This window comes from Myxocyprinus asiaticus, chromosome 35, assembly GCF_019703515.2.
Source record: "Myxocyprinus asiaticus isolate MX2 ecotype Aquarium Trade chromosome 35, UBuf_Myxa_2, whole genome shotgun sequence".
In the NCBI taxonomy this organism is placed as follows: domain Eukaryota; kingdom Metazoa; phylum Chordata; class Actinopteri; order Cypriniformes; family Catostomidae; genus Myxocyprinus; species Myxocyprinus asiaticus.
Genome location: NC_059378.1, coordinates 32,451,384 through 32,477,926, shown reverse-complemented (window position 1 = coordinate 32,477,926; position 26,543 = coordinate 32,451,384). Strand labels below are relative to the sequence as shown.

The 26,543-nt window shown below is 37.7% G+C and overlaps 1 protein-coding gene across 2 annotated transcripts in view; it reads right to left on the bottom strand.

The window, feature by feature from the left end:
- Window positions 1-26,543, bottom strand: part of col2a1b (collagen, type II, alpha 1b) — a 103,013-nt gene that overhangs the window by 8,824 nt on the left and 67,646 nt on the right. For both annotated transcript variants that reach the window (XM_051673227.1, XM_051673228.1), the window contains 19 exons: window positions 24,730-24,783; window positions 24,568-24,621; window positions 22,343-22,396; window positions 22,180-22,224; window positions 21,992-22,090; window positions 20,654-20,761; window positions 15,080-15,133; window positions 14,640-14,693; window positions 14,448-14,501; window positions 14,175-14,228; window positions 12,631-12,738; window positions 12,485-12,538; window positions 12,353-12,406; window positions 11,687-11,848; window positions 7,026-7,133; window positions 2,276-2,383; window positions 2,006-2,059; window positions 1,669-1,776; window positions 175-228 (listed from right to left, as the gene is read on the bottom strand). In XM_051673227.1, coding sequence (XP_051529187.1) covers window positions 175-228; window positions 1,669-1,776; window positions 2,006-2,059; window positions 2,276-2,383; window positions 7,026-7,133; window positions 11,687-11,848; window positions 12,353-12,406; window positions 12,485-12,538; window positions 12,631-12,738; window positions 14,175-14,228; window positions 14,448-14,501; window positions 14,640-14,693; window positions 15,080-15,133; window positions 20,654-20,761; window positions 21,992-22,090; window positions 22,180-22,224; window positions 22,343-22,396; window positions 24,568-24,621; window positions 24,730-24,783 — 1,440 coding nt within the window. The remainder of the gene's footprint in view (window positions 1-174; window positions 229-1,668; window positions 1,777-2,005; window positions 2,060-2,275; window positions 2,384-7,025; window positions 7,134-11,686; window positions 11,849-12,352; window positions 12,407-12,484; window positions 12,539-12,630; window positions 12,739-14,174; window positions 14,229-14,447; window positions 14,502-14,639; window positions 14,694-15,079; window positions 15,134-20,653; window positions 20,762-21,991; window positions 22,091-22,179; window positions 22,225-22,342; window positions 22,397-24,567; window positions 24,622-24,729; window positions 24,784-26,543) is intronic.

Genomic DNA, 26,543 nt, shown 5'->3' with positions numbered 1-26,543 from the left:
AGCAACTGCACATTAAATGGATATGCTGTATTCACATGAACTACATGTTAATTATTAAGACATCTGAAACTAGAATTGGGAGTTTCGGCATCTGAATTTTTGGAATAGGTCAGAAATAAAAGAAATATAGAAAAGACTCATGGGTTATTAATTGTTGGCAAGAGAAGTACTTACAGGCATTCCCCGAGCTCCAGCAGGCCCCAGAGGTCCAGAAGGTCCTTTCGGTCCCTGCAGTTAAAAGATCACGAGTGATAAGTGTGTTAATTCAGATATATACAAAGATGATGCCAAGCTATCCACTCTGTTTAATGGGACTTGACATAACTTGAATGATTAAGTTCAATGCCCTGATCAACATTTTTTCTAGACAAATCTTAACTGAAGTCTTTACATTTAGGGAACACAGAGGCAGTCAATACAGTAAGTTAACATTACAAATTCAGGGTTTTTCCTGGGTTACAATGGTCTTCGGTGGTGGCTGATGTACACGGTGATCTACACACACAAAGTTGTTTTATACATAATTGCAATTAATTAATATTTAACGTAATTATGTAGTTGTATATCATGTATACATTGGATATACAACTTATTTTTGATCATCTAAGCATCAAGAACATTTTGAATTTGACTTTGATTTTCCAAGATACTTTGAAGAAGAAATAAGGCTAGTTTTAACATTCTGACTGTACAAAGAGTTGAAAATGTGCTTTTAGTGAAAAAGTTTGTTCCTACTTCTTAACAGATATTTTTTCACCAGGCTCTTAATGATTTAAGTAATCTCTGTGAATATCTGAAGGCAAACATGGCCGGTTTGTTTCCTAATATCAAACCTCATTAGAACAAAACATATATTACAGATGAGGACAACTTTGCTAATAATTTATTAATAATTCCAAAGGTCCAGACTTTAAAGCCCTTTATTCTACATTCTGCTTGCCTTTATGTTAAAGTCTCAGATAGATTCCTCCTGAGAGATCATTTTCTATATAAAATCTCTGTTACAGTTTACCATGATACATTTTAGTAAGGGTGATGATGTGTAGTTTAAAAACTCTTTATTTTGGCACATGGCACAGCATTGTAACCATTTTCCACGTCAGTTAAAAACTTCTCAGTAGAATTCAAATGGGTTGCGTAATTTTGTGATCTGTGCTGCGATATCAAGCGAATTGAGTCCCAATGGTGTCGTGTGTGATCCGCTATGCACAATTCCGTCCCTGCAGCACGCATGTCAAGAGAAGCCTGTTGACTCACGTGTGCACCTGCATGCCCCAGAGATAGCACAGAGCAGATAATTGCCGCGAGTGATTCTGCAATAGCTTGCGAGACGCGCACATGAAATCAGGCTTCAATTGCACAGCACAGATGTGAAAATAATTTGCTTTAGCAGTCTGAAATTTGTTACTGACAGGGTGGAAATACCTCACAGTTTATTTCACACATCTTAGCTGAAAAAATTCAGTATTCAGCCGCTTGAGGTCAACATGTCTTTTCTGAATAATAAAGAAATTTCTCACAGCAGACTCATACTGCCCAATGGTTAGTTCTACCTGAGGAACATATTCTGTCAAATATGTTGTATTTATTTAAGGAAACTGTGTGTGACATACTGTATGGAAAATTTTGAATGTAATTTTGTCTGATAGTTGGATAATCTGTACTTACAGCCTCTCCCCGGTCTCCCTGTTTACCGGTGGGTCCAACAGGACCAGGGGCACCTGTACCACCTGGAGCTCCAGATGCACCAGCTGGACCAGTGTCACCTCTGTCACCCTGAAAACAACACGACAGAGCATAGGCATTACAGTATATCCCTTCATCAGACAGTGTTATCATTCAAACTATAAAACAATGAGTGTACAAGCTGGTGGAACATGTACAAGATGGCCATGGACATCAGAGTAAGCAGTAAGAATACAGAATGCAAGACAAATGTAAAGTGATGATGTAATATCATGTAATATATTTAGTAAACCCTTGTGAGGCACAGTGTGTAAGTCACCTTGATTCCTGCAGCACCATCACGACCAGGAGGTCCATCAGATCCAGGATTACCCTACAGAACAATAGAGAATATTTAACAATTTTAAAACAAGAGCAAAAAGTCATTCAAAAATATTTTGTAAGAAAAGTGACTGTAGACACATTTATCTAATCTTTCCATGTGGCATTTTTTTCTGTAAACTTTTTAACATACCTGTATGTCTCAATGAATATCTTTAATAATTAAAGAAATATTTTGGAAAAGTTAGGGTCTCTGGTTAAAACTGACCTCTCTACCAGGTTCTCCAGCAGATCCTGTCAGACCAGGTGATCCTACGGGTCCAGGGGGTCCACGGTCTCCAGGCCCTCCAGAGGCTCCTTGTTTACCGGGCTCACCCTGTCATTCATCAATGAAATGTGATTTACAAGCTTACCTATCAGCATTTTTCTTTATATTACATGAGGTGCAATTCAGCAAATTTTACAATACAATCCCATTTTAAGCAACATTACTTTTTTAGTTTTTAGTGGAGATATTTTGATTTTTTTTGTGCAATGAGACAAACAACAACGTTCAGAGAAAATGTCTCATTATGTAACCATATCTGTAATGTAATTGTTAAAGCTACTCTGAAACTGTAGCATCCAATGCTACTAGGAATGTCATAAAATATGGATTATTGATCGGCACGTTATTTTCTTGATAGGGTTTTGAGGCATCAATATATTAATATTAGCCAACATTTAAATTAGAAGCCTAATTTGTGTGCTTTCCAATTCAGTCTGTTGACCTTCCATTTAATTTAGTCTGGCGTAATAGCTTTGGGAGAACACAAGGGGGTGACATAACATATACTGTATGTAATACTAAGTTATCGCCACCTCTGTAACCCCTATATTTGTGCAGCTGGTGTTTCGCATGGTGTTTCGTTGTGGGTAACTTTATGTTATGATCATGGTGTGAATTACTGAGTGTCTAGGGGGTCTAGACCCCCCTGAATGCAACAGGAGACCTCCTGGAAAGTTGCACATGCTTGGGGGGGGGGTCTTATTTAAAATCATGCAAATAATTAAATACAACGCTTAACTCATGTCTGCTGTCATAATTAACGCGTTAACGCATGTGAAGAATTTAAAAAGCACGTCAGCCCTTGGAAAAAATTAGCAATTGAATTGCCACAGGCCAAGAAGCTAACAAATTGTGTAGCTAAGTTAATAGTCAGAGATATGCTGCCACTAAACATGGTGGAGAGTCCCTTTTTCCGAAACATGTTAGAGGAGCTGAAGTTACCCTGCCGCTCATAATTGACTAACGTTGTGTTGAGAAATATGTGTGAAGAGACTAAGACTATTGGGTATCATTCATGAAATTTCATGAATATATTAAATATTCAGAGTAATTTGCCTGTAAAATGGACCTTCACAAAAAATCTCTTCTGTATTCACAAACGATCAGCACCCCCCCAGACTTGCTCATTTAACGTGTGTTAGTAAATTCCAAACATTTGTAAACAGGGGGCATGTGCATGTTCATTCACAATTACCATTAGTCACCCCCATGAAAACACCACATAAGGAAGGCACCAGGCTTGATAGTAAATGCTTTTAACAGCTTTGCGGAACAGTAATGAAACCGCTTTAATGAGTGAAGTGCATTCACATAGTAAAATTTAGATTCGGCAAACACAATAACATCTCAAAAAAAGTGGGGAACTTTCTTTTGTGAATAAAAGTCTAAGAGGTCAATAAAAATGGTTTGACGTAAAAATGTATACATTGTATATATATATATATATATATATATATATATATATATATATATATATACACACACACACACATATTGTATATTTTATATATATATATGCCGCTAGGAGAATGTCCACCACTATTTACCTTCTCTGTTTCTGTGCAGCATCATTCGTGAAACTTCTTGGGTAAATCATGATGGTGACAGTGATATTCCTCTCTTGCAACTGGAAGAATCTTTAGAGAAATTAATAGAATACCTGAAGAAGATCTTTGACTGAATCACTGTAAGATAGTACAGATTTGCAAGCTATATTTCGATTTTTTCCCCATTGTGTACACTCCTGCCCGTGATGTGTTTATTTATAGGTTTAACAGCATTACCACTGACAATATGTTATCAACTGAATGCAAATTATTTATTGCATACTTAATTATGAAACCTAAATTATAGAGCTCATATCAAATGAAGAAACTGTCCAACCAGTCACGTTAGATTCATTTTTTCGAGAAAATCCAACACAAAGCAGATATGAGAATACACTATAATTTGAAGAAATAAATGCAAGCAGCAAAGAAACGATTCTAACTAAGTTTAGGCTATGGTTTAAAAAGAAATCAAAGATTTTTTTTTAACTAATTTATGTTATTTTTTTAAAAGTTTTTTTAAACTCATTTAATTATTGGTTAATTTTTCATTACTTATTTAATTTAACTTTTATCAAAATGTAGTCATGTCAGTTTGCCTGAAAGAACACAACACTTTCAGATGTCTTACGCACAATTTACACGTGGTCAGGAGCAGATGTAAATGTCGTTCGTACCAACTAACGTTTTGAAAATACGAAAACTAAAAAAAAAATATTTCTGCTTGTATTGGGCAGTGAAATTAAATAAGTAATGGAAAAATGATCTAAGTAAAATTAATCTTAAAAATAAACAAATGTGGTTGGTCATTATCTTTTTAAACCATATACTTCATTAAAAAAATGTTTTTGTTGCTTGCATTTATTTCCTCAAAGTTTATTCCCAACTCTGCTTCATAAATTGTTTATAATTTTTCCAGCAGAATTGCTTGGCATGGGGCAAAAAGTTTGTGGAAAGACACAAACTGTTGGACAGTTTCTTTATTTGATATGAACTCTATAATTTAGGTTTCATAATTCAGTATAGGCATCAATAAATCACATTCAGTTGATAACGTATGGCCAGTGCCAATGCTGTTAACCTATTAATAAACACATCTCGGGCAGGTGCGTACACAATACAACAGAAAAATAAATAGTAAAAAGCCCTGCACACTGTTGTAGCTTGCAAATCTTTATTAGCTTACAGCATTTCGGCCTTCGAACTTTGATCTTCTTCAGGCATTCTATTAATTTTTCTGAAGATTCTTCCAGTTGCAAGTACATCACTGTTACCATCAGGATTTACCCGACAAGTTGGTTCACCAATGATGTTGGCAATGTATTCGACTGAGCCAAATAGGCTAATGTTAATGGTGGTGGACATCCTCCTGCAAAAAAGAACTGAACATTTTTTACACTAAAGCTTCATGTCAAACCATTTTTATTGACCTATTGGACTGTTTGATTCACAAAAGAACCTCTGGCAGCCAAAACATGCGATTACAGTAAATTCCTAATTTCCTGGTGACCACACCAAAATGTTTGCTAAATCAAAATGTTGTGATTTGAATGCCCTTCATTTTAAAATCCTTTCATTACTGTTCCGCATATCCCTATTTGAATTTCCTGATGCCTTCCTTATATGGCATTTTCATGGGCGTGAATTATGATAATTATGAATGAACATGCATACGCCCCCATTTACGAATCTGGGTGGACGAAGCGTTCGTTAATCCGGAGGAAAGTTTTTGTGAAGATCCATTTTACGTGCAAATGACTCCGAATTGATATATTTAGGAAAGTTTCATGAATGAGACCCATTGTGCGAAGAATTAAGTAGATTTAAGGATTTGGTGTAGCAACGAATAGCCCTATTTATATCTGAAAAAAATGCCGATATACAGTAGCTCATTAACCATCAGGGAAATTATCAGTGCTTGAAAAAGGGATCGATCCCAAGCCTACAAGCTACTCATTATTTAACGTAGTTCAATAACAAGAGGCAAACGTAGTAAGCTACACTACAAGCTACAAGTAGTTAGCCACTTTGAAGCTATTAAAAGGAGCAACATCTTAATAAATACATATACATTATACCATGACACTGTTAAATGCTTGATTCTGATTGACAGACTTCTAAGGTGTTGATTACTTTTCAATAAACACACTAAACATGTCTTGAGGTGTGATATCCATGTGGTATACTTGGAATTATTGACTCCACGCCCATCGTTGTCGCCATATATGTGTATATATATATCCTAAATACATTGTCATTATGGGGTATTGTTTGTAGAATTTTGAGGAAAATAATGAATTTAATCCATTTTGGAATAAGGCTGTAACATAACAAAATGTGGAAAAAGGAAGCGCTGTGAATACTATCCGGATGCACTGTATGTAAGCTTTCTGCACTGTCACTGTTAACTGAATGACCCTGTTGGTAATACCATACCATAATCTAATTTAATAACAAGCAAATTAAACATTAAACATGATTGTCACTAGAGGGCGACATGCGACTGTTGTATCCGGAGCTCGGAGACGGTGAAACGCCTGCGTTATTAGCTGTCAGTCATTGATGCTCTGTAGCAGTTGGAGCACACCAAGATGGCCGCTTGAACAATTCTGGTGGCTTCACCTCCTGCTGGCAGTTTACCTTTGCGTCAGCGATCCAGTTCTATATACTGTATAGATCAATGGTCTGGATGCAGGAGAGAACTTCGCTGCCTGCTGTCACTCAATATCACTGATGACAGCCACAACGAGCACTCATTATTATATTAAAAAATAACAAAATCCATTGCTGGATTGCCACTTATTTTAACACACACAAATGACGTGGAAACTCCTGCTCAAGAACTGGAGATGTTACTTCTGCATAAGACAATTACCTGATGAAAGCTATTTCAAAAAGTGGTGGGGACAAAATTGGCAAAGGCAAAAAGTGGTAGGGACACGTCCCACCTGTAAATGATGCCTATGATATCGGCCGATAACAATCGGTGGCCGATAATGATCGGAACATCCCTATTGGAATCTTTAAAATATCTGACACTGTTAGAAATGTAAGTATGTTTAATAAACCATCAACATATCGCCCAGTAAAACATCAGTAGCACTATAAATGTCAGTGTGTTTATGTGAGAATGCTGAACTCACAGAGGGTCCAGGCAGACCAGGAAAACCTCTCTCACCACGCTGACCAGGAAGTCCAACAATACCCCGTTGTCCAGCAAGACCCTGAGGACCTGATGGACCATCTGGACCCTGAAAGAGGATATATGAACATCAAATCACATCATATTCTCAAACCATAAGCTTTAAAATTCAAAAGATCTTCTTGCCCCAGCAATCAGCACACACACTGCACACAGGTCTGAGAATATTCTCTATACTGTATACCAGGGACATGCCATCCATATAAGCAAGTTTAGCAGTGCTTACCTTACAGAAGGGTGAAAAGAAAAATGACACTATGAAATATTTAAATATAATCGTTAATATAAACTACTGATTTCATTCAAATTCTTCATCTTTTACTCAAGTTGAGCAGCACAGACAGTTTTCGCTTTGGCGACACCCTCAGGTATGAGCACTTTATGTTATGCTTCCTCTGACTTGGATTCAAAGCATTGTTTACCGCCCTTTCATTCAACACTGTACGTTCATTCAAATTGAATCATGCCGCTACTACAAATGACCAAGGTAAGCATGCTTACCATAATGAGTAAGCCAATCAGAATGCTCCTTCCTTCAGTTACGCTATCTGATAGATTTTTTTTTACGTCAACACGCTCAAGTTCACATAACTAATGCGTTATTTAGCGCTAAAATGGATATAGTGTAAGCATCAGCGACATACAAGGATTTTGTGAAGTTGATTTCATGGAATTGAGAAAGAGAGGCTATCGAAACTTCAACAAGCAGGCAAATTTTACTTACAACTTTTTTACAACAAAGTGACGGAGATGTTAATTAGCAAGGAGAGACGCATTGATTTTGTGTTCAAGTAAAGGTAAGTTAAAATATTTATAAAAAATCTGTGTTATTGCTACTAGGTCATAGATACTAGGCTATTGTTTCTGGTTAGTCTGAGGCTATGAAGTATTGATCTGGCAATCATGTCCTTGTGTTATGCTATGTCTGTTTTATAGTTAATGTTAGGGCGCAGTGTCTGTTTAAAAAATATATATAAAGGGATGTAGACTGCTGTGTCTACGTTACATTAGCCTTGTGCATTCAGATTGTTGTCTGAACTGTGGGAAGAGTGACATGTGAGGCCTATGATGTTGAAACGAGTAATTGGCAATCTTTTTCTGTTTGTTGTATGTCAAAACAAGCTCTTCTGGCACTATGGTTCATTGCATGATTTAATGGACATAAACATGCTTGGCTCAGTATATGACAATCTTTAATTTGTGTGATATGAGCAATATTACTGTACTGAATTTAAAACAATTTGGTCATGAAGTTAGCCACTGTGACAATTTTTTTTCCCCATTGACTAGTGGGTTCTAAGGCAACAATTTACGTCAACTACATTTCCACAACATTACACTCACCCGTATAATATGTTTTAGGCACAGCGTTTAATAATGTGTATTAAAAATCTTTGATGCTTGCCGAGTCTCAAAGCCCATGGCACGTGCCTGCTTTATACTGTCTTTCTTGATTTACTGGGACCCTAAAATGTTTTAAGCAGGATGTTTTAAAGGAATAGTTCACCCCAAAAATTTAATTCTCTTATCATTTACTCATTAATCATTACCTCATGCCATCCCATATGTGTATGACTTTCTTCTGCTGAACACAAATGAAGATTTTTAGAAGAATATATCAGGTCTGTAGGTCCTCAAAATGCAAGTGAATGGGTGCCAAAATTTTGATGCTCCAAAAATCACATAAGTCATTATAAAAGTAAATCATATGACAGTGGTTAAATCCATATCTTCAGAAGTGATATGATAGGTGTGGGTGAGAGACAGATCAATATTTAAATCCATTTTTGCTAGAAATTCTTCTCCCTGCCCAGTAGGGGGCATACACATGAAGAATGTAAATCACCAAAAACACAAGAAGAACAATGTAAAAGTGAAAGTTAAAGTGGAGGTTGAATGAGCAGGGAGGAGAATTTATAGTAAAAAAATTATATATTTTTATCCAAGCAAGAAAGATACTTAAAATACTTACATATTTATCTGTTTCTCACCCACACCTATCATATCGCTTCTGAGGACATTGATTTAACCACTGGAGTCATATGGATTACTTTTATGCTGTTTTATTAGATTTTTGCAGCATCAAAATTCTGGAACCCATTCACTTGCATTGTAAGGACCAAAAGAGCTGAGATATTTTTTAGTGGTGCACCGATCACAAAATTTGAGGCCAATACCAATTTTAACACTAAGATTGGTGATACTGATTTTTTCTTAAAGTGCCCTTTGCCACACTTTTGCAAGTTATATGCTGCAGTTATATGTTTTTGCCCACACATTAAAATGATGGTAATACTTTACAAAAAGGTTCCATTTGTTAACATTATATAACAACATTACTGTAGTAGTTAAAATGAGTTAATGAATTTAATGTTAGTTACAACATATACTAATACATTTTTAAAATCAAAAGTTGTATTAGTTAATGCACATTAATGCACTATGAACTAACATAAACTAACAATGTACAATTGTATATTTATTAACTAACATTATGATGAATAAATGCTGTAAAAATATATTCATTGTTTGTTCATGATACCTAAAGCATTAACTAATGTTTAAGAAATTAAACCTTTTTATTAAGTGTTACCAAAATGACATTAAAATTACATTCATTGTGAATTGCTAACATTTATTTGTAATGAAAACAGTTACGAATAGTTCTGTTGTCAATATCATAAGGTCACTGTGACATACTGGCAACCAAAAACCATGAGAGCATCACACATAGCAGAGATACTTTCAAAAATATGATAGACATATTCATTACAAGCTCTAAAACTGCTCCAGTGAGAAATCATTAATATCTATGATTTGTTTACTGTCTTTGGCATCTTGTAACACAAATCACTAATTATTAAGCAAATACATAAAACGCGGTGCCGTTATTGAAGGTTATATACAGTTATATCTGTTATTAGTGGTATTGTGACCAGCATTAATTTGATTTAAATTGGGATCCTCACAGAATAGTGCTGCGATGAGTGACTGATGATGACATATTGAGAGCACCTGGAGAGCTTGCATGTTTGATTGACACAGAAAGCGCTCATGTTAAAGAGATTAAAGCTAAAAGCGCTCATGATCGCTCAAACAGTCTCTATCGCTCCACACAATGTCTGATTGTCACGACTCACATTACATCACGTGTCCTCATATTTGTATTTGCATGTTTATTTGTTGTTTATTTCATTTGTATACCCCTTTGCAGCCTCTTTATCCTCTTCCTGCCCACTGTGCAATGAGTCAGAATTACTACCGTAATGACTCTAGAAAATGGCCAACTTAATATTCATACACGTGTAATTCTTACACATTATATAAAAATAAAATAAAAAAATAAAAAATTAAAAAATGCAAATTCATGCGAATTACATAATGTCTGAAAGTTTAAATTCGTGAATGCTTATAACTGACAACAACAACCCTTCAAAGGCCACTCTGTCATGCTTCAAGGGCTGAGAAAGCGGTCATTCATTAGAGTAGCAGTGTATGTGTGATTCACTGCGTTCTGCAAAAATGATTGGCCCTGCTTTTAGGCACGATCAACCGATCGCTGATCACGGATGTTCGTCACAGAGAACAAATATCGGCAGATTTTGATCGGTGCACCCCTAATATTTTTCTAAAAATCTTCATTTGTGTTCTGCTGAAGAAAGAAAGTCATACACATCCGGGATGGCCTAAGAGTGAGTAAATGATGAGAGCATTAAAATTTTTGGGTGAACCATTCCTTTAAGGCTTGTAGGTAACAGACTGCATACTGAAAGATTGCAGGTTTGATCTCAAGTTACAGTAACACTGAAACGGATGAGTTATTGAAGTGGGAAATTCAGTGACCTAAGACTCTTCTGCTATTTCAACATTAGCAGTCTCAAATAAAGAACTTTTCATTTAAAATCTGTAGTACAGCAAGCCTACCAAAATATTGAGTCATGATAAATTCATCCTTGGATAGGGGAGACTGGGGCTAGTTGTCACACTTTTTACTCCAGTGAAAAAGTAGGACTGCGTCTTTTAGATGTGCAAAATAGCATGTCTTGGCGAATTTCTCTGCTCTGCATCAGTTTTGAACAATGGCATATATATTTGGGGTTTAAATTCAGGTTCCGTTGTGCGATGGCTTAACGTGTAAATAATACAGTATTTTCTTCTTTGTGAATTATAAATTCAAGCAATTTTGTCCTCTGTGCCGCAAATGCTCTGAACTGTTTCAAGAGCACACAGGTATTCTCATCAAATGCTCTTACAAACTACTGTTAAATACCAGGGATATTTATGATTATTTTAAAATCATATAAATAAATAGAGACTAATATTTATATTTTGAACTATGTGTTTAAAACCAACATACAAAAGCACTGCTAGAGAAAACACAAATTTATGTACTTGACTTTTGACTACAAATCTTATATTTACGGAGATATAGCCCTTGTGACAACTAGCCCCAATCTTCCCTTAATATGATCTCACACATGTGGTCTTTGTTTATTGCACTGACACACACAGTGCTCAGAGAACGATGATTCTTATATTCTTTTTCCTGCATGTTCATAACAAACTCATAAACATTCAAAAGTCAGTCATGTTTGTACATACAGGAGGACCATCTTCACCAGGCTCTCCCTTCTCCCCAGGGGGTCCGGCTGGCCCATGTAAACCAGCGTCACCTGGTCTGCCTGAAGCTCCGCCATCACCACGCACACCCTTAGGCCCATCTTTCCCAGGAGGACCTGCAGCACCGGCGGGACCCGGGTTACCCTGAGAATGACATCATCACACGAACATTAATACTGAAATCATGAAGAGATGGAGGAGTGCTGAGATGACACTGGTCGGACATTTATGCACTTGGAGGTGATTTTTTTAAATGAATAATTTGGGCTGATGCAGCACAAGTAAGTGACTGACCCAAACATACACAACATCATTGCATTAGATGAGAAAATATCAGTGTGATCTACGTGTCTCAAATGCTGCTGGAGCTTTTCTTAAAACTAATCTTTTAGCATTTCAAACCTCAAACGTCTTTTTGTCAAATGTTTTTGCTTGAGAAGTGTACTTGTGCTTTATCTTTCTTGCTTGGATAATTTGTTTCTAATGCATTGCCATTTTTAACTAACTTCTGAGAACAAATACTTTTGGGGACTATACATTTTGAACAAAGATTATATTACACAAATATTTTCCATTCGAAAGATGTTAAGTTCATCATAACATACTGTTCCTTTTTAAATGAGCTTTATGCCACAGTGTTTTACTCACATTGGGACCCGGTGGTCCCACTCTGCCTGCAGCTCCAGGAAAACCTGTGGCACCCTACAAAACACATAAACCATTAGTATTTCATTTCGTGATCTATATGTAAAATAAACACCTTTTTTTATATGTACTTACAGGAGGTCCTTGAGCACCACGGGCACCTTTGGGTCCAGAAACACCAGTTGGTCCCTAAAACCACATGCATATTTTCAATAAAAACTGAAATTGTAGCCTGAACATGAGGATACTTGAGAAAAAGAAATTAAATTGACGCATGTTACCTGAGGACCTGGAGCTCCAGAAGGTCCTTGAGGACCTGGAGCACCAGCATCACCCTTCTGTCCTCCTTCACCCTGCTCTCCCTTTGCACCTGGCTGCCCATCTGCACCCTAATAAAGAAGAAAAATCACAAACCATCCAATAAAAATAAGTTAGTGTTCTAAAGGCCTTTACATCTTGCGCACAATGTGCATGTCACAAATTTCGCCATCAGCACAGTTTGCGTGTCTAGTGTCCTTGTCTGTTCTCATCATCTGCACATGTGCCTACCATTGACTGTACAAAGCAGTAGTAGTGTGCACGCATTGAAGGCGTCCTTATGCCCTCGCGGTCAAGAGTAAACATTGAGAAGGCAGACCGTTACTCCCAAAAATCAGCTTATTTAAAAAATCGGACAAAGCAAGAAATCTGCGTTTACCTGACATTTGAAATTGCATTATTCTCTGCTTTTGACGTCAAACCGTGAAGAGGCATGTGCACAACACATGCGGACATTGGATAAGCCAGTAAGAATGACAGTTAAGGTGTTTACGTGCAATGCGAAATCGGTGTTACGGGCAAAAATCTACCCATGTCGATCGGTTTATTCTTACGCAGTTTTATAACATTTCACAGAGGGAACGCCGTTTAATGAGTTTATATCCCCATACACATGGTTGGCTTTTTTAGCGTTATCGGTGTAAGAATGAGCACGCAACCCTCATTGATCAAGATAGAAAGGCAGTTGATTCACAATCAAAATAACTTTTGAAATCTATAATACAACATGCCACTGATTGTTATGGTTGATTACAAATATAGATTAAAATCAGGTTTGTTGTAAAATATATTATTGTCCTGAAGTACAATTTTAATAAAACTTTGTTTGTTCCTCCACTACACTTTCTATATATTTTTTTAAATATAAAAAGATCAATAGTGCTTAAAACAATAATAATTAACAGATAATTTCCTATCATGTTATTCACAAATCTTTCCAGAGCTCTAGCATAACATAAAGCTTAAACTTTACAGTATAGTTCACTCAGATCTATCAAAGGCAAGTTCACATCACAAGAGCATAGCTCAGATTAAAAGCCTAGATCATAGACAAATCATCGCTCACTGCCGTCACTGACATTTATGTGATCTGAACACAAACTCTCCAAAATTTCCAAACGTATTTTCTATTATGAGCACTTTTCTTATTCTAAATATTGAGACCAAATGCTTAATTTTACATACTTTATCAGATAAAAAAATAAAAAATAAAAATACACAGTAAGCATGATTCAACAATGTATGTATGGTTAATTGTTTTACACAGTAATTCATTCTGCTTATGTTTAATGAATCAAGCCCTGTTTTTCGGATATCTTTTAATTTGTGGGCTTTATTTGCACTCAGCCGAGTTGTATGCATACTGTGACAAAAACATGACAGATGTCCAGACAGATTGTTGTGTAAAGCGATTCTGGTACTTTGAAAGTTGAAGACTTGAACATTACTTAAAGTGACTAATAGCACTACTATAAATGAGCTCAATAGACTGGACTGCTGTACTTACAGGTGGACCAGCAAAACCAACAGGGCCAGGGGGGCCGGTCTCTCCTCTGTCACCCTGAAAGAGACATAAACCCTCAGCTATTATTACTCTGTCTTATTACTACTTGCTTCAGTATAAAGTTTAATTTCAAAAGGATTTCTGGGTGCACACAACATGCCTCATTCACAAGTTGCAAAATATGTATTGGGTTAGTTTACAAGGAATGGAAAGCATATAAATGGTACTATTGTGAGAATATATAATTAATTATTGAGAGATTTGTGAGAGACTTACAGGACCACCTCGAGTACCAGCAGCGCCAGGTGGTCCTGCGGGTCCAGATTCCCCCTGAGGAATAAAAAAGCAGTTAAACCGATGAAATCTTGACAAAATCAGTCTGAAACAAGTCACTATTAAATCACTACTGGATATTCATCACAGAGCAGTGCTGTATGACCTAATAATTAACTGTGAACTTTAGTTTACCTTTTCACCATTGGGTCCTGAAGGACCTGTAGGACCGATTGGACCCGTTAAACCCTGAAAAACACAAAACAGTAACACCCTCAAAACAGAGCACCCCTAAAGTACTGCATCCTCAAAGCCTTGTGTAAAATCCTTAGAAGTTTGAAGGCTCTATAGACTTTATGTAGGATGAATACTTTATCTATACAGTATTAAGGTTAAGGCAGACAGACATACAGGCAGACAGATTCTAAGAAGTTACAGTCTCAAAGAAACCTAACCCAGGTTTGTACAATAACATTACATCAAAAAGTGTATTGAAATAGTCCAACAGAGAGATGACCATACTGTACATGTAAAAGACAAAATCAGAGTGAATATTAAGAGTTCAGATCATTAGCACGCATATTGTAATTTGACTAGAAACTATTGAGGATCATAATGATTGTAAATGTTCTTACTCTTGCACCGTCTTTACCAGGAGCACCTTCAGGTCCTTTCTCACCATTATCACCCTGTGAGACAAAAAGAGATATCTCAGAAATCACATTCATTATAATACTTTTATCCAAAAATGTATGAAAACAGTTTCTGATGTCATGTTTGCTATTATCTGCTATTACACACTTCACATCCATCAATAATGACTATGAATATAATGAATTACTAGGATTATCAAACACAGCAGTATTTCTTCACTAATGTAAGTTATTCTGCGCACACTCCATATACTTGTTTTAAAGGGGTCATGTCATGAGGAATCCAATTTTCCTAGATATTTTGACATATAAAAGGTCATTCTACTTTAAAAACATACTGTTAATTTCAGAACTCAAAACTTAATCCCAAATGCATTAAAAGCATTTATTGAAACCAAGCTGCAAAAACGTCTCATTCTCTACTTCCGCTACTTTTCTTCGTCATTTGGGGGCCCATTATTTCATGACCGCCTCTACAGCGAAAAAACATCAATGCCTACTTTACATCATCACCAAGGGTGTAAAGTAATTGAGTAAAAATACTTAGTATTATACTTAGTATTATTTTTTTTTTGTGCAATTTAAACAGAATACATGTACTTTTACTTAATTACATTTCCAAAGACAAAATAGTACTTTTTACTCCTTACAATATTATTTAAACTTGAAAAGTACTAACTATATTTTTGCAGATAATTTTCTTTCGTCTTACTGGACTGAAGCCGCCATTTCACTGCATCTGACAAATGGCAGATGACAGACCAGAGGTCAGTCATTTCAAATGCAGTGTCTCATAATGGTTGTGTGGAGTTCTGATCATTTGCAGAGGTGGAATTTGATTTGAGCTTCGGATACGTTGAAATATTTGTGCGACTAGACCGTATGTGAATGCCCAACTGAATGTGATGTATTAGAACTTTCTATATGCCTGCTACTTCTACAGATTGGACAGTTATGAAGTAAAAAATTATCATTCACGTTGCAAATATATATATATAAAAACAAAAAGCTTTTGTGATTTTTGTGTACATGTCATTTATTTCTACACTTGGCGTCATTTTTAAATCATATCTATGAATTTCTACTCCTATTTGCTGAATTTTTATTGTTGTTGTTTTTAGGCAACTGTTAATTGTAATAATAACTATAAAACCAGCAATGATAATTATAATAAAAATAATGGAATCTGAGTAAATATGAATTATTTTATCTGCCAAACAGCAAAGTTGGGTAGCAAACCTCAGAATACAATTCACAAAACCAACAACATTACTAACTTTCATCAAAACTTCATTTGAATTTTTCTCTATGTCTCAAGGTGCTGGGGTGCTCTGAGATCGCAATTTGTGAGTGTCTTCTCCCATGCAACGAGCATTACGTGACTGTGGCAATGTTTCTGCAAAATACAATTTTGTGGTTCATTACACGTCTCAGGGCAGTTACGTAGGGAAATGTCCACTGTGTGGTGCTAAAAGCAAGTGAAATGTTCTCCCAAACAGATTAGGTTTTTAAGGTTAATGTTCAATTGAGATTTAGATTAATAAAACCGACCTCCCTACCCTAAACCTTAAACCTAAACCTAACCGATAGTGTCATAAAAAATACTTTCTGAAGAATAAAAAAATAATTTCTGAAGCAACCATGTCATTTCGTGGTGCTTCTATGACACTTTCGCTCACGTGCCGACTTGCGTGCTCTTCAGGACTCCTTTGTATTGCATATTCAGCACTTTGTCAGTTGAGCTACTATGCAATTTGATCACTTTTACACCCCTGGTCATCACATCCTTGGCCCCGCCCACTGGTGCTTCAGTTCGTAAACTCAGGCCACACTAGGCCTTTCTGTCCTGCTCCCTCTAACTATTCCTGAATACCAAAGGGGACCCATTTGGACTATTTTGAAATAATTTTGTATAGAAACATGCACTACACAAATGTCTATGACCCCTGTAATGTATCTGCTGCTGCTTTTAAAAGATGTGGTGTCAAGTTACAACTCTGAAGTGCAGATGCCATTCTCTTTTATTCAGCTGCTGTGTCTTGCTGTTTTGAGCACAAACGCATTATGGATGCATTCTTTTGCTCATCTACACAATTTTCTCCCCAGTTTGGAATGCCCAATTCCCAATGTGCTCTAGGTCCTCGTGGTGGTGTAATGACTCGCCTCAATCCGGGTGGCGGAGGACGAGTCTCAGTTGCCTCCGCGTCTAAGACCGTACATCTTATCACGTGGCTTGTTGAGCGCATTACCATATAGACGCTATTCTCCACGGCATCCACGCCCAACTCACCACATGCCCCACCGAGAGTGAGAACCACATTATAGCGACCACGAGGAGGTTAACCCATGTGACTCTACCCACCCTAGCAACCGGGCCAATTTGGTTGCTTAGGAGACCTGGTTGGAGTCACTCAGCACGCCCTGGATTCGAACTAGCGACTCCAGGGTTGGTAGTCAGCGGTAGTTTACTCGCTGAGCTACCCAGGCCCCCCATCTACACTATTTTTAATTGTTGGTGTATGTAAACTATGCACTAGATGGACGTCTCTGACAATTTTGATGCATTTCCACAGATGTGCGTGCGTCTAGTCACCATGCTTTGGACTATGTATGTGTTTTTTTTTTTCTCATATCAGCGTGGACTGCATGTTTTATTGTGCTCATATCTGCATGGATTGCTTGTGAACCAGGAATAATACGATTCAAGCTTGGAAAAGGAACTATTATTGAAGGATGTGGCAGTTAAAAACTTGGACCCGATCAAAACGTATGTCAACTGTTTCTTTCATGAATATTTCATAGTTTGATAGTTTATAGAGCTGAGTTTTAACAGCTTGAGATGAACTGAGTAATATTTTCAGATGCAATGTGTTGGATGTGTGTTGTGTAAACCCTGAAATTTTTTTTCATAATATTGTGGATCTTATTCATTCTCTTCAGATTGAGTCTCAAATATGGCTGTATTTGAGGGGCTGCACAATGTTAGCCAATCATAACAGTGGGCGTTTACGTTAAAGTTTTAAAGAGGCACTTAGGCCAAAACCAAGCGTTTCAGACAGAAGGCCAGAGACAGGGTGGAAAATGATATATTTTACTATATTATTTTTGGTGCAAAAAACTTTACTTACATTATCAGTGCACCTCAGGGATGATAATAAAACTATTAAAAAAACATTTCATGACCCCTTTAAAGACCCAATGAAATCATTTGACAGGCACAATTCTCTTTTGTGTGTTTAGGTATTTCCTATTGAAACAGGGCATTGGGATACAACATATTAAAGGACTTGTCCTTTGCGGTAGCCTTTAGTTTACATCACAGCTGTGAACTATGATTTGCCACTTGCTGTTGCTACTCAGCTGCAGGGTGAGGAACATTCACATTATAGAGAGCATTTGATAAGATCAAAATTTAGGTACATGTTTGACTGTAATACTGTATGTCATCAATATTTTTCGTCCATTTTCCCAGAAGACAAAGACTAAATTTTCAATTGTTTTTCTGTTATGGTTGATTTGGTCAACTTTAAGGAGTATAAAGCTAAAAGTCACAAAGCTAAAAGTCACAAAGTAAAATACAGAAAACTCCTATTCTGATTTCACAGGGTTTTTAAAGGGGTTATGTCATGCATTTGTATTAATATACATGCCCACTGTGTTCTTGTAACACTTGGGACATTTACCCTAGCGGCCACTAGAGGTTGCTAGGAGGACTAAGACTTTTAGTTTTAAGTTCTGTGTTTTCCTTCTTGTGTCTCTGTTCCTGGTTTCTTCCTTGATTGCCCAGCTGTGTTTTGTTACCCTTGTTAGTTCTTGTGTATATATTGCCCTCGTATTCTCTCTGTTTTGGTCAGTTGTTAACTTTTAATGGATGTAACGGTTTATTTTGTTGTTGTGTTTTAAGTTCTTTTATGTTTATTTCTCTGAGTATTAATTAAAAAGCCTGCGCATAGATCCCCTTCTCTCGCCTCTTTCCTGCAAAAGTTACAGAACAACTTACCAGACTATGGATCTAGTGGCTTGGTAATTGTTGTCTCTCAGACAAGGAGGTGATAACATTGAGCAATATACAGAGTAGTTCTGCACTCTCACCTAGGATTTTAATTGGGGAGGTATTTGTCTCAAGGACTGCTATTGGTTTGGACTTAATGAGCCTGTCTGGCAGGAGGCAGATGTGAACTTTCCTTGGTCGAATTCATTGACTATGCTTTGAGGTTCACATTCTCCCCTTTCACAGTGGGGTATGGCAGTAATCCTGTGCCACTGCCAGGGCCAACACCTGCCACGGTCAAAAAGCATGTACCCACGCCAGCACCTGAAGCCTCGCCCGCCCCAGAGCCAGTGTCCCCGGAGGCCGTTCCCACAGCAGTGCTCCCGCCGTCCGGAAGAGGAGGAGGAGAAAGGCACCTGATCTCCAGTCGCTGCCAACGCTCCCGGCCACGGTGGCCATTCCCCAGTCGCTGCCAGCGCTTCCGGTCACAGAGGCCATTCCCCAGTTGCTATCAGCGCTCCCGGACACAGAAGCTGTTTCCTAGTCGCTGCCAGTGCTCCCGACCACGGTGGTCGTCGACGAGCCTGCCCGGTTCCCCGAGGCTGTCGACGAGCCTGCCTGGTTCCCCGAGCCTGTCCAGTTCCCTGTACTCATTGAGCCTGTCCAGTACCCTGAGGCAGTCGATGACTCCGTCCAGCCCCCGGTGGCTTTCGAGCCTGTTCGGTCCCCTGTGACTGTCGACTATCCTGTCCGGTCCCCAACAGCTGTCGACAAGTCTGTTGCTAAATCCAGTGGTCAGCACCTGTCAGACACAAGCTACCAGTCTGTTCATTGTCCACGGCAACCCACTTCCAGTATGACCCCTATTCAGCGACTGCCATCCAGTCTGCTGATCCCTGTCCAGCGGCTATGCCCAGTGAGTCTTCCATGGCTCTGCCTCCTGTGGCTCCGGCCCCCGAGTCTCCGCCTCCTTTGGCTCCGGCCCCATGAGTCTCCGCCTCCTGTGGCCCTGCCCCATGAGTCTCCACCTCCTGCAGCTTTACCCCCTTAATCTTCCATGGCTCTGCCCCTCGAGCCTTCCAGTGTAGCCATTTTCAAAACGAGTAAAAACAATAAATGCTCTTTTTGGACTGGAGAGTAAGTTTTGAGTTCTGAAACTTAAAGTTTGTTTTTATAGTACAATGACCTTTTAATATGTCAAAATACCAAGGACCCCTTTAAAAAATCATGTTAAACCTTAAATAAAGGTTGAAAGTGTCATATTAGCAATAATAATTCTATTTATATTGTTTACTTATCAACAGTATTTTATAAGTGAGTTTCCTCCTCAATTTAGCATTAGCCACATTTCCATAAACAGCATACATTTATTATATATTTTAAAATGTAGTAAATTTGTACGATAAAATGTGTAAATACGAAAAAATATGTATGATAAAAGAATAGTTTCATAGACACTGATTACATGTGTATGGATTTGAACATTTGGCAGGCAGATCTCACATGCTCTAATACTTTAATATCATACAATTGCAGTGTTTGTAGTTGTTGTTGTTTTCACGTACCCTGTCACCCTTTGGTCCTGGTATTCCAGAGGTTCCTCTCTCTCCAGGCATTCCCTGCAATCCCGGAGGACCCTGAGCACCAATAGTACCTGCAGTACCCACAGCACCCTAAACATAAAAACAAAAAACAAAAAAAAAACAACAAGAATTAAAAGACTGTTAAAACTTACAATCAACTAAACCCTTAAACAAGGAATCTCATAACCCTTACTTTTAAAATAAAGACTTTGGTCATGCGTGTTGTGCCAACTCTAAGGGCTGTTGTGTAGCCACAACTACACTTGCAAAGAAATATAAGTATGTGAGGCAGGTTGAGAATTTAATCAGAACTTGGGGCAAATATGACACTGAATGTGAAAAAATATATTTCACAATAGTCTAGTAATTATTGAGTGGCTGTGCGGACACTGTAGTGATTTTCTGTAGTGTTTTGTTGTGTTGTGATATGCTTTATTTACACATGCTTTGGTATTTGATATTGCTTTCATTTTATTCTTAGATTGAGAGTTTCAGTTAATTGTTTAAACAGAATTGACATAAATTGTGTCTGTTGTTTATACTGACGTTCAAAAAAAAAGTGAAACTGTAAAACTTTATTTTTGCTGGGTCTCAGGAGCAGGGTCTAAAAACGGTTCAAGGAACGAAAAAAGAAAACCGGAACGAACAATTGTTTTTTGGTGCTCTCAAAAAATGTGTATGCTCCCCCACTGCAGAATCTACAGCAAAAGAAAACACATTTTCCCAAGTTGTGAATGTTGTGAAAGTTGTGAATGTCCATTAGACGTCTAAATGTTGGTGAGATAAAAAGACAATATACCGCAAAATTCAACGTGATGTTATTATAAAATTATGTACGAAATTTTAACCAAGCAGTTGCTTCAATTCAGCAGATATTAATTTTGAAATATCAGTAACAATATAAACGTTAATGTTACTTGTCAAAATCAGCAAAGATTTACAAAAGACGTGCAGCATCACAACCCAAAGGTGGCCATTTTGGAAATTATGTTACAAGGTCTTCTGCTTCTAGAAAAGTATGGAAACTTCATTATGAGATAGTAGACATTTAGTACATTGCATACAACATATATTGATCATGTTGCTGATGTAGAGGCTTTAGAAAATCATGCATCAAATATGATATGCCAGGCTTTTTAGGGTAATGTATAAAGACGGATGGATGGATGAATGGGTAGATGGATGGGTGGATTGGTGTGTAGATGGATGAGTGGGTGGATGGATGGATGGATGGATAGATTTATGGGTGGGTGGGTAGATGGATGGATGGGTGAGTGGGTAAAGGGATGGATGGATGGGTGGGAGGATGGATTTTCTGACCTTAGGTCCATCAGTTCCTGGAGTTCCTGGAAGGCCTCGCGGCCCCTGGAGGCCTTGTGGCCCTGCACCTCCTCTCTCCCCTGGGAACCCTCGCTCACCCTGAGAGAGAAACATCACATAAGGCTCTTTAACACCAAACACGGCAAGATACTGACAAACCAAAGAGAAACTCAAGAGCTGAGACTCACTCTAGGTCCCGTCGCCCCTGCAGCACCAGCCTCACCTGGAACACCCTACAAGAGCAGATACAGTGTACATTACTATGTAAAATATTTATATAACACTTAGGGTATATCAAGCAAAAATGTTTCATTGCACTCCTTGAAATCAGTCATATTCATGAACTCTCACCTGGTCACCAGGTTTACCTCCTTCACCGGGGGGGCCAGGTGGTCCAGGCAGGCCCTTAGAACAAAAATAATCAGCTATTTTTAGATTTTCTATAACATTAAAGGTGCACAAAGTCATTTTTTTGCTGCACTGACACAGAAGTTCTCAGTTTCTAATGCCATTGTAGAATTGCCCTAATTGTTGTCAGCCATGGTTAATTTACTCTGTAAGTGAAAGCGTTTATAAAAAGAATGAGCATTTAATTTTTTTCTTTTTGCAATTTTGCCATTTTTATTTATTGTTACACTATTCATAAGATAATAGTTAAAAATACTAAAAAGGTTGGGGGCATAAATCCAAAAAAATGGGTAAGGTAAATGGGGGTTGAATGAGGCCCCAAGTTACTAAAGACCCAAAGTATTTATTTAAGGGTTAAACATATTTTTTTTAAAAATACTAGTATTACTATTTAAGTAGATACATATCTAATATTGCTTTTAATTATGATTTTATATGACAAATTAAATTAAATGTGAAACTCATAAATCCAATCATGATTCAGGTCTAATTGTACAATTGAAATTAAGAACACATACATATTGTGGTTTAAATGGTTATATAAAATGTATGGTGCTGGCTAATGTGTTAATGTGTTTGAAACCACTGCACAATAAATAATTAAATAATGTGCCATCAGTGGAAATGCCCAGATAAAGTTACATCCTTCATATAATGACCTTTGATCTTTATGTTGTTTGGCAACCATAAACAGCCTACAGCTAGGATAATGAAATATAACTACTTGAGAGAAGAATTGTTTATACAGTATATTAAATTTTTATTGTTCAAAATTGCCATGTTAACTTAAATATGCGTCAGTAAACTGTTTCTCATAAAAAAAGTGTTACCTCAAAAAAATAAAATAATAATAATAAAAAAAAAATGATTTGTACTATTGAAAAATCTGTTTAAAATGACGTCCACTCCCATGAGATGAAGTTGCGATGAGGAGGTGTCATGGATCGGACTTGTTGGTCCAAATCCCACAGACGCTCAACTGGATTGAGATCTGGAGAGTTTGGAGGCCAGGGCAACACCTTGAACTCTTCAACATGTTTCTCAAACCATTCCCGAACAATGCGTGCAGTGTGGCAGGGCACATTATCCTGCTGAAAGCGGCCACTGCTAATACAATTGCTATGAAGGAGTGTACCTGGTCTGCAACAATGTTTAGATAGGTGACACATGTCAAATTGGCATCCACATGAATGGCCAGACCCAGGATTTCCAAGCAGAACATTGCCCAGAGCATCACAATCCCTCCACCGGCTTGTCATCTTCCCACAGTGCATCCTAGTACCATCACTTCCCCAGGTAAACGGCGCACACGTACAACGCCGTCCACGTGTTGTAAAAGATAATGGGACTCATCGTACCAGGCGACCTTCTTCCACTGCTCCAAGGTCCAGTTCCAACACTCGCATGCCCATTCTAGGTGCTTTCGATGGTGGACAGGGGTCATCATGGGCACTCTGACCGGTCTGCCTCTATGCAGCCCCATATGCAACAGGGTGCGATGCACTGTGTGTTGTGACACATTCCTCCCGTAACCATCATAAAAATTTGATGTGATTTGTGCCACAGTAGACCTTCTGTCGGTTCAGACCAGACAGGATAGCCTTTGTTGCCCTTGCGCATCGATGAACCTTGGATGCACCAACACCCTGTCGCCAGTTTGTGGCTTGTCCCTTTTCGGACCACTGTTGGTAGGTACTCACCACTGCTTACTGGGAGAACCCCACAGACCTTGCCATTTCAGAGATGCTCTGACCTAGTCGTCTGGCCATAACAATTTGTCCCTTGTCAAAGTTGCTCAGGTCTTTACTCCTGCCCATTTATCATGCATTTAACACGTTGACTACGAGAAATTATTGTTCGCTTACCATCTAATCTACCCAGACCTTGACACGTGGCCTTGTTAGGAAATGATCAACATTATTCACTTCACCTGTAAGTGGTCATAATGCTTTGGCTCATCAGTGTACAATATGTCCAAGATGACTGCCATATTAGCTAGCACAACATAAAGAAAACATCACTGAGTGCACCTTTAATGTAAAACAATAAGCCACGAGAGGCGTGCATAACAGTGATTTTACTAGAGTTTTAAGAAGTGATGGCAAGCGGGCTGTTTTAAACTCCCTTAACCGTGGTAAACAACTGGTTAACAGAAGGTTCACATTTACCTGGAATCCAGAGGGTCCGGGTTGACCCTGTTCACCTCTCTCTCCTGCAGGACCCTGTGAAAGACATCACAGATTTATCTGGGACTCTAATATAGTTAAATAATGATGATGTAGAAATCTAGAAATACAGTATAACTACATAGTTCTTGTTGAGATACTCACAGCTGGTCCCGGGGGTCCTGCTGCGCCAGTCTCGCCATCTTTACCAGGCAAACCCTGTAGAGGACAGAGTGAGCGTTTGAACAGTAGACAGAGACAGACATCTCCAAACATCAGATGTAGAGCAGGTTGTTGTGTGGTAATCCACCCTGATGCTGTGAACTAACATGAAGCTGAAGCTGAGGGAGGTATGAAAGGAGTGCTTTGAATGTAGCAGACATGTATTGTCACAATACGTGTCCGCCCCTAACCAATCAGAGATGGCTGTACAGTGTTTTTAAAGGTAATTGAAATGTTTATAATGGGACTGACGTAGCTGATCCTCGTCTTCTACTATTGTGGCAATATTTTCTTCAAAGATAACTCTAAACAACTGGTACATCCGTCTTTGTATTGTTGCTTTCCAGGTCATTGGCATCTAATTAGTAGGAACATTGTAATATGACTTTGTAACCAGTACCATGAAGCTGGTTTATGTGGCTAACCAGGTAACTATTAGAACTATTAGAATGCCTTCTGCATGCAATTTTAGCCCTTTCCCAACAACTTTAAGATGTTTGTGATTTCTCAAATGCCTCGAAGACTGCTCTGGTAAAACATCTACTCAAAAAGAAAAGTAAATGAATGTGGTTAACAATGTCCAGCCCATTTCAACCCTTCCCATATAAACAAGTAAAACTTGTAGTCTTTAGCTGAGAAATATCAACAAGGTTTTCGTTATAACTAAAGTACAGAAACGGCATTGGTTTGTGCTGTGATTGTAACCAATCTTAGACTGAGGGCCAGTGCTCCTATTTTAGTCTTCATGTCAGTGCAGCTTTTGATATCATGAGAATATGAAAAAAAAAGAAGAGTTTATAAGATTTTAATTCACTGAGTGGATATCTGATCTCGTATTTCAGAGAAATAGCTGGAATGGCTCAAATCTTACTTGATGAGAAGTTTTTTGCATAAATCAGTCATCTAAAAACAAAAACAAAACAGAGTGTTCATCTGTATTTCCTTACACATGAACACACATTTCTGAATTATATAGCTTGAGAGGGGTTATGAGGTAATATTCTCTGAAAAAACTGCTTTGGAATTAAATTTATTGTGAAAAGCGCCATACAAATAAATTTGATTTGAAATGAAAATGATTCTCTTTATATATAATATATTATACAGTACATATGTACATTATATAAATACTAAAATACAATATATATATATATATATATATATATATATATATATATATATATATTATTTGGTATTTATTCATGAAAATATGCATTACATTTTTTAGAAACGTTTTCATCAGAATTTTGAAGTCTGTCTGAATATATATATACATGAGAGCCTCCAAAATGCATCCAAATATCCAGTTTTCCCATAACAAAATAAGTTACCTCTTCAGCTTTAGAAGAGAATAATGGGTGAGGAAACACTGCCAAAAGCACTTGGCATCACTAATGAGAAAAAGCAGTGACTCTTTACACTGACTGTATATTCTCTCATTCATACAGACATGCGGCAGTCTGGACAAACTCAGTTTCCTGATCCAAATTCAAGGAGACTCAATGACAAGGAAACATAAAGAGAGAATTTCAGAGGTACTGGAAATGGTTCTTACCATTAAAGCCTTGGGGAAGTGGATGCATAATGTGTCCCTAGACTTTCTTTTTAATCAACATCAAGATTTTAGGCTAAAATGTATATGAATGTACAGTATAAGGGAAAATGTATATTTTACGTCATGCAAAGTCCTGATTTTTTTGTTTTTAAACACCTCTTTGCCTTCACTAGTTTGAAAATGTTTAAAAGTACACTGATGT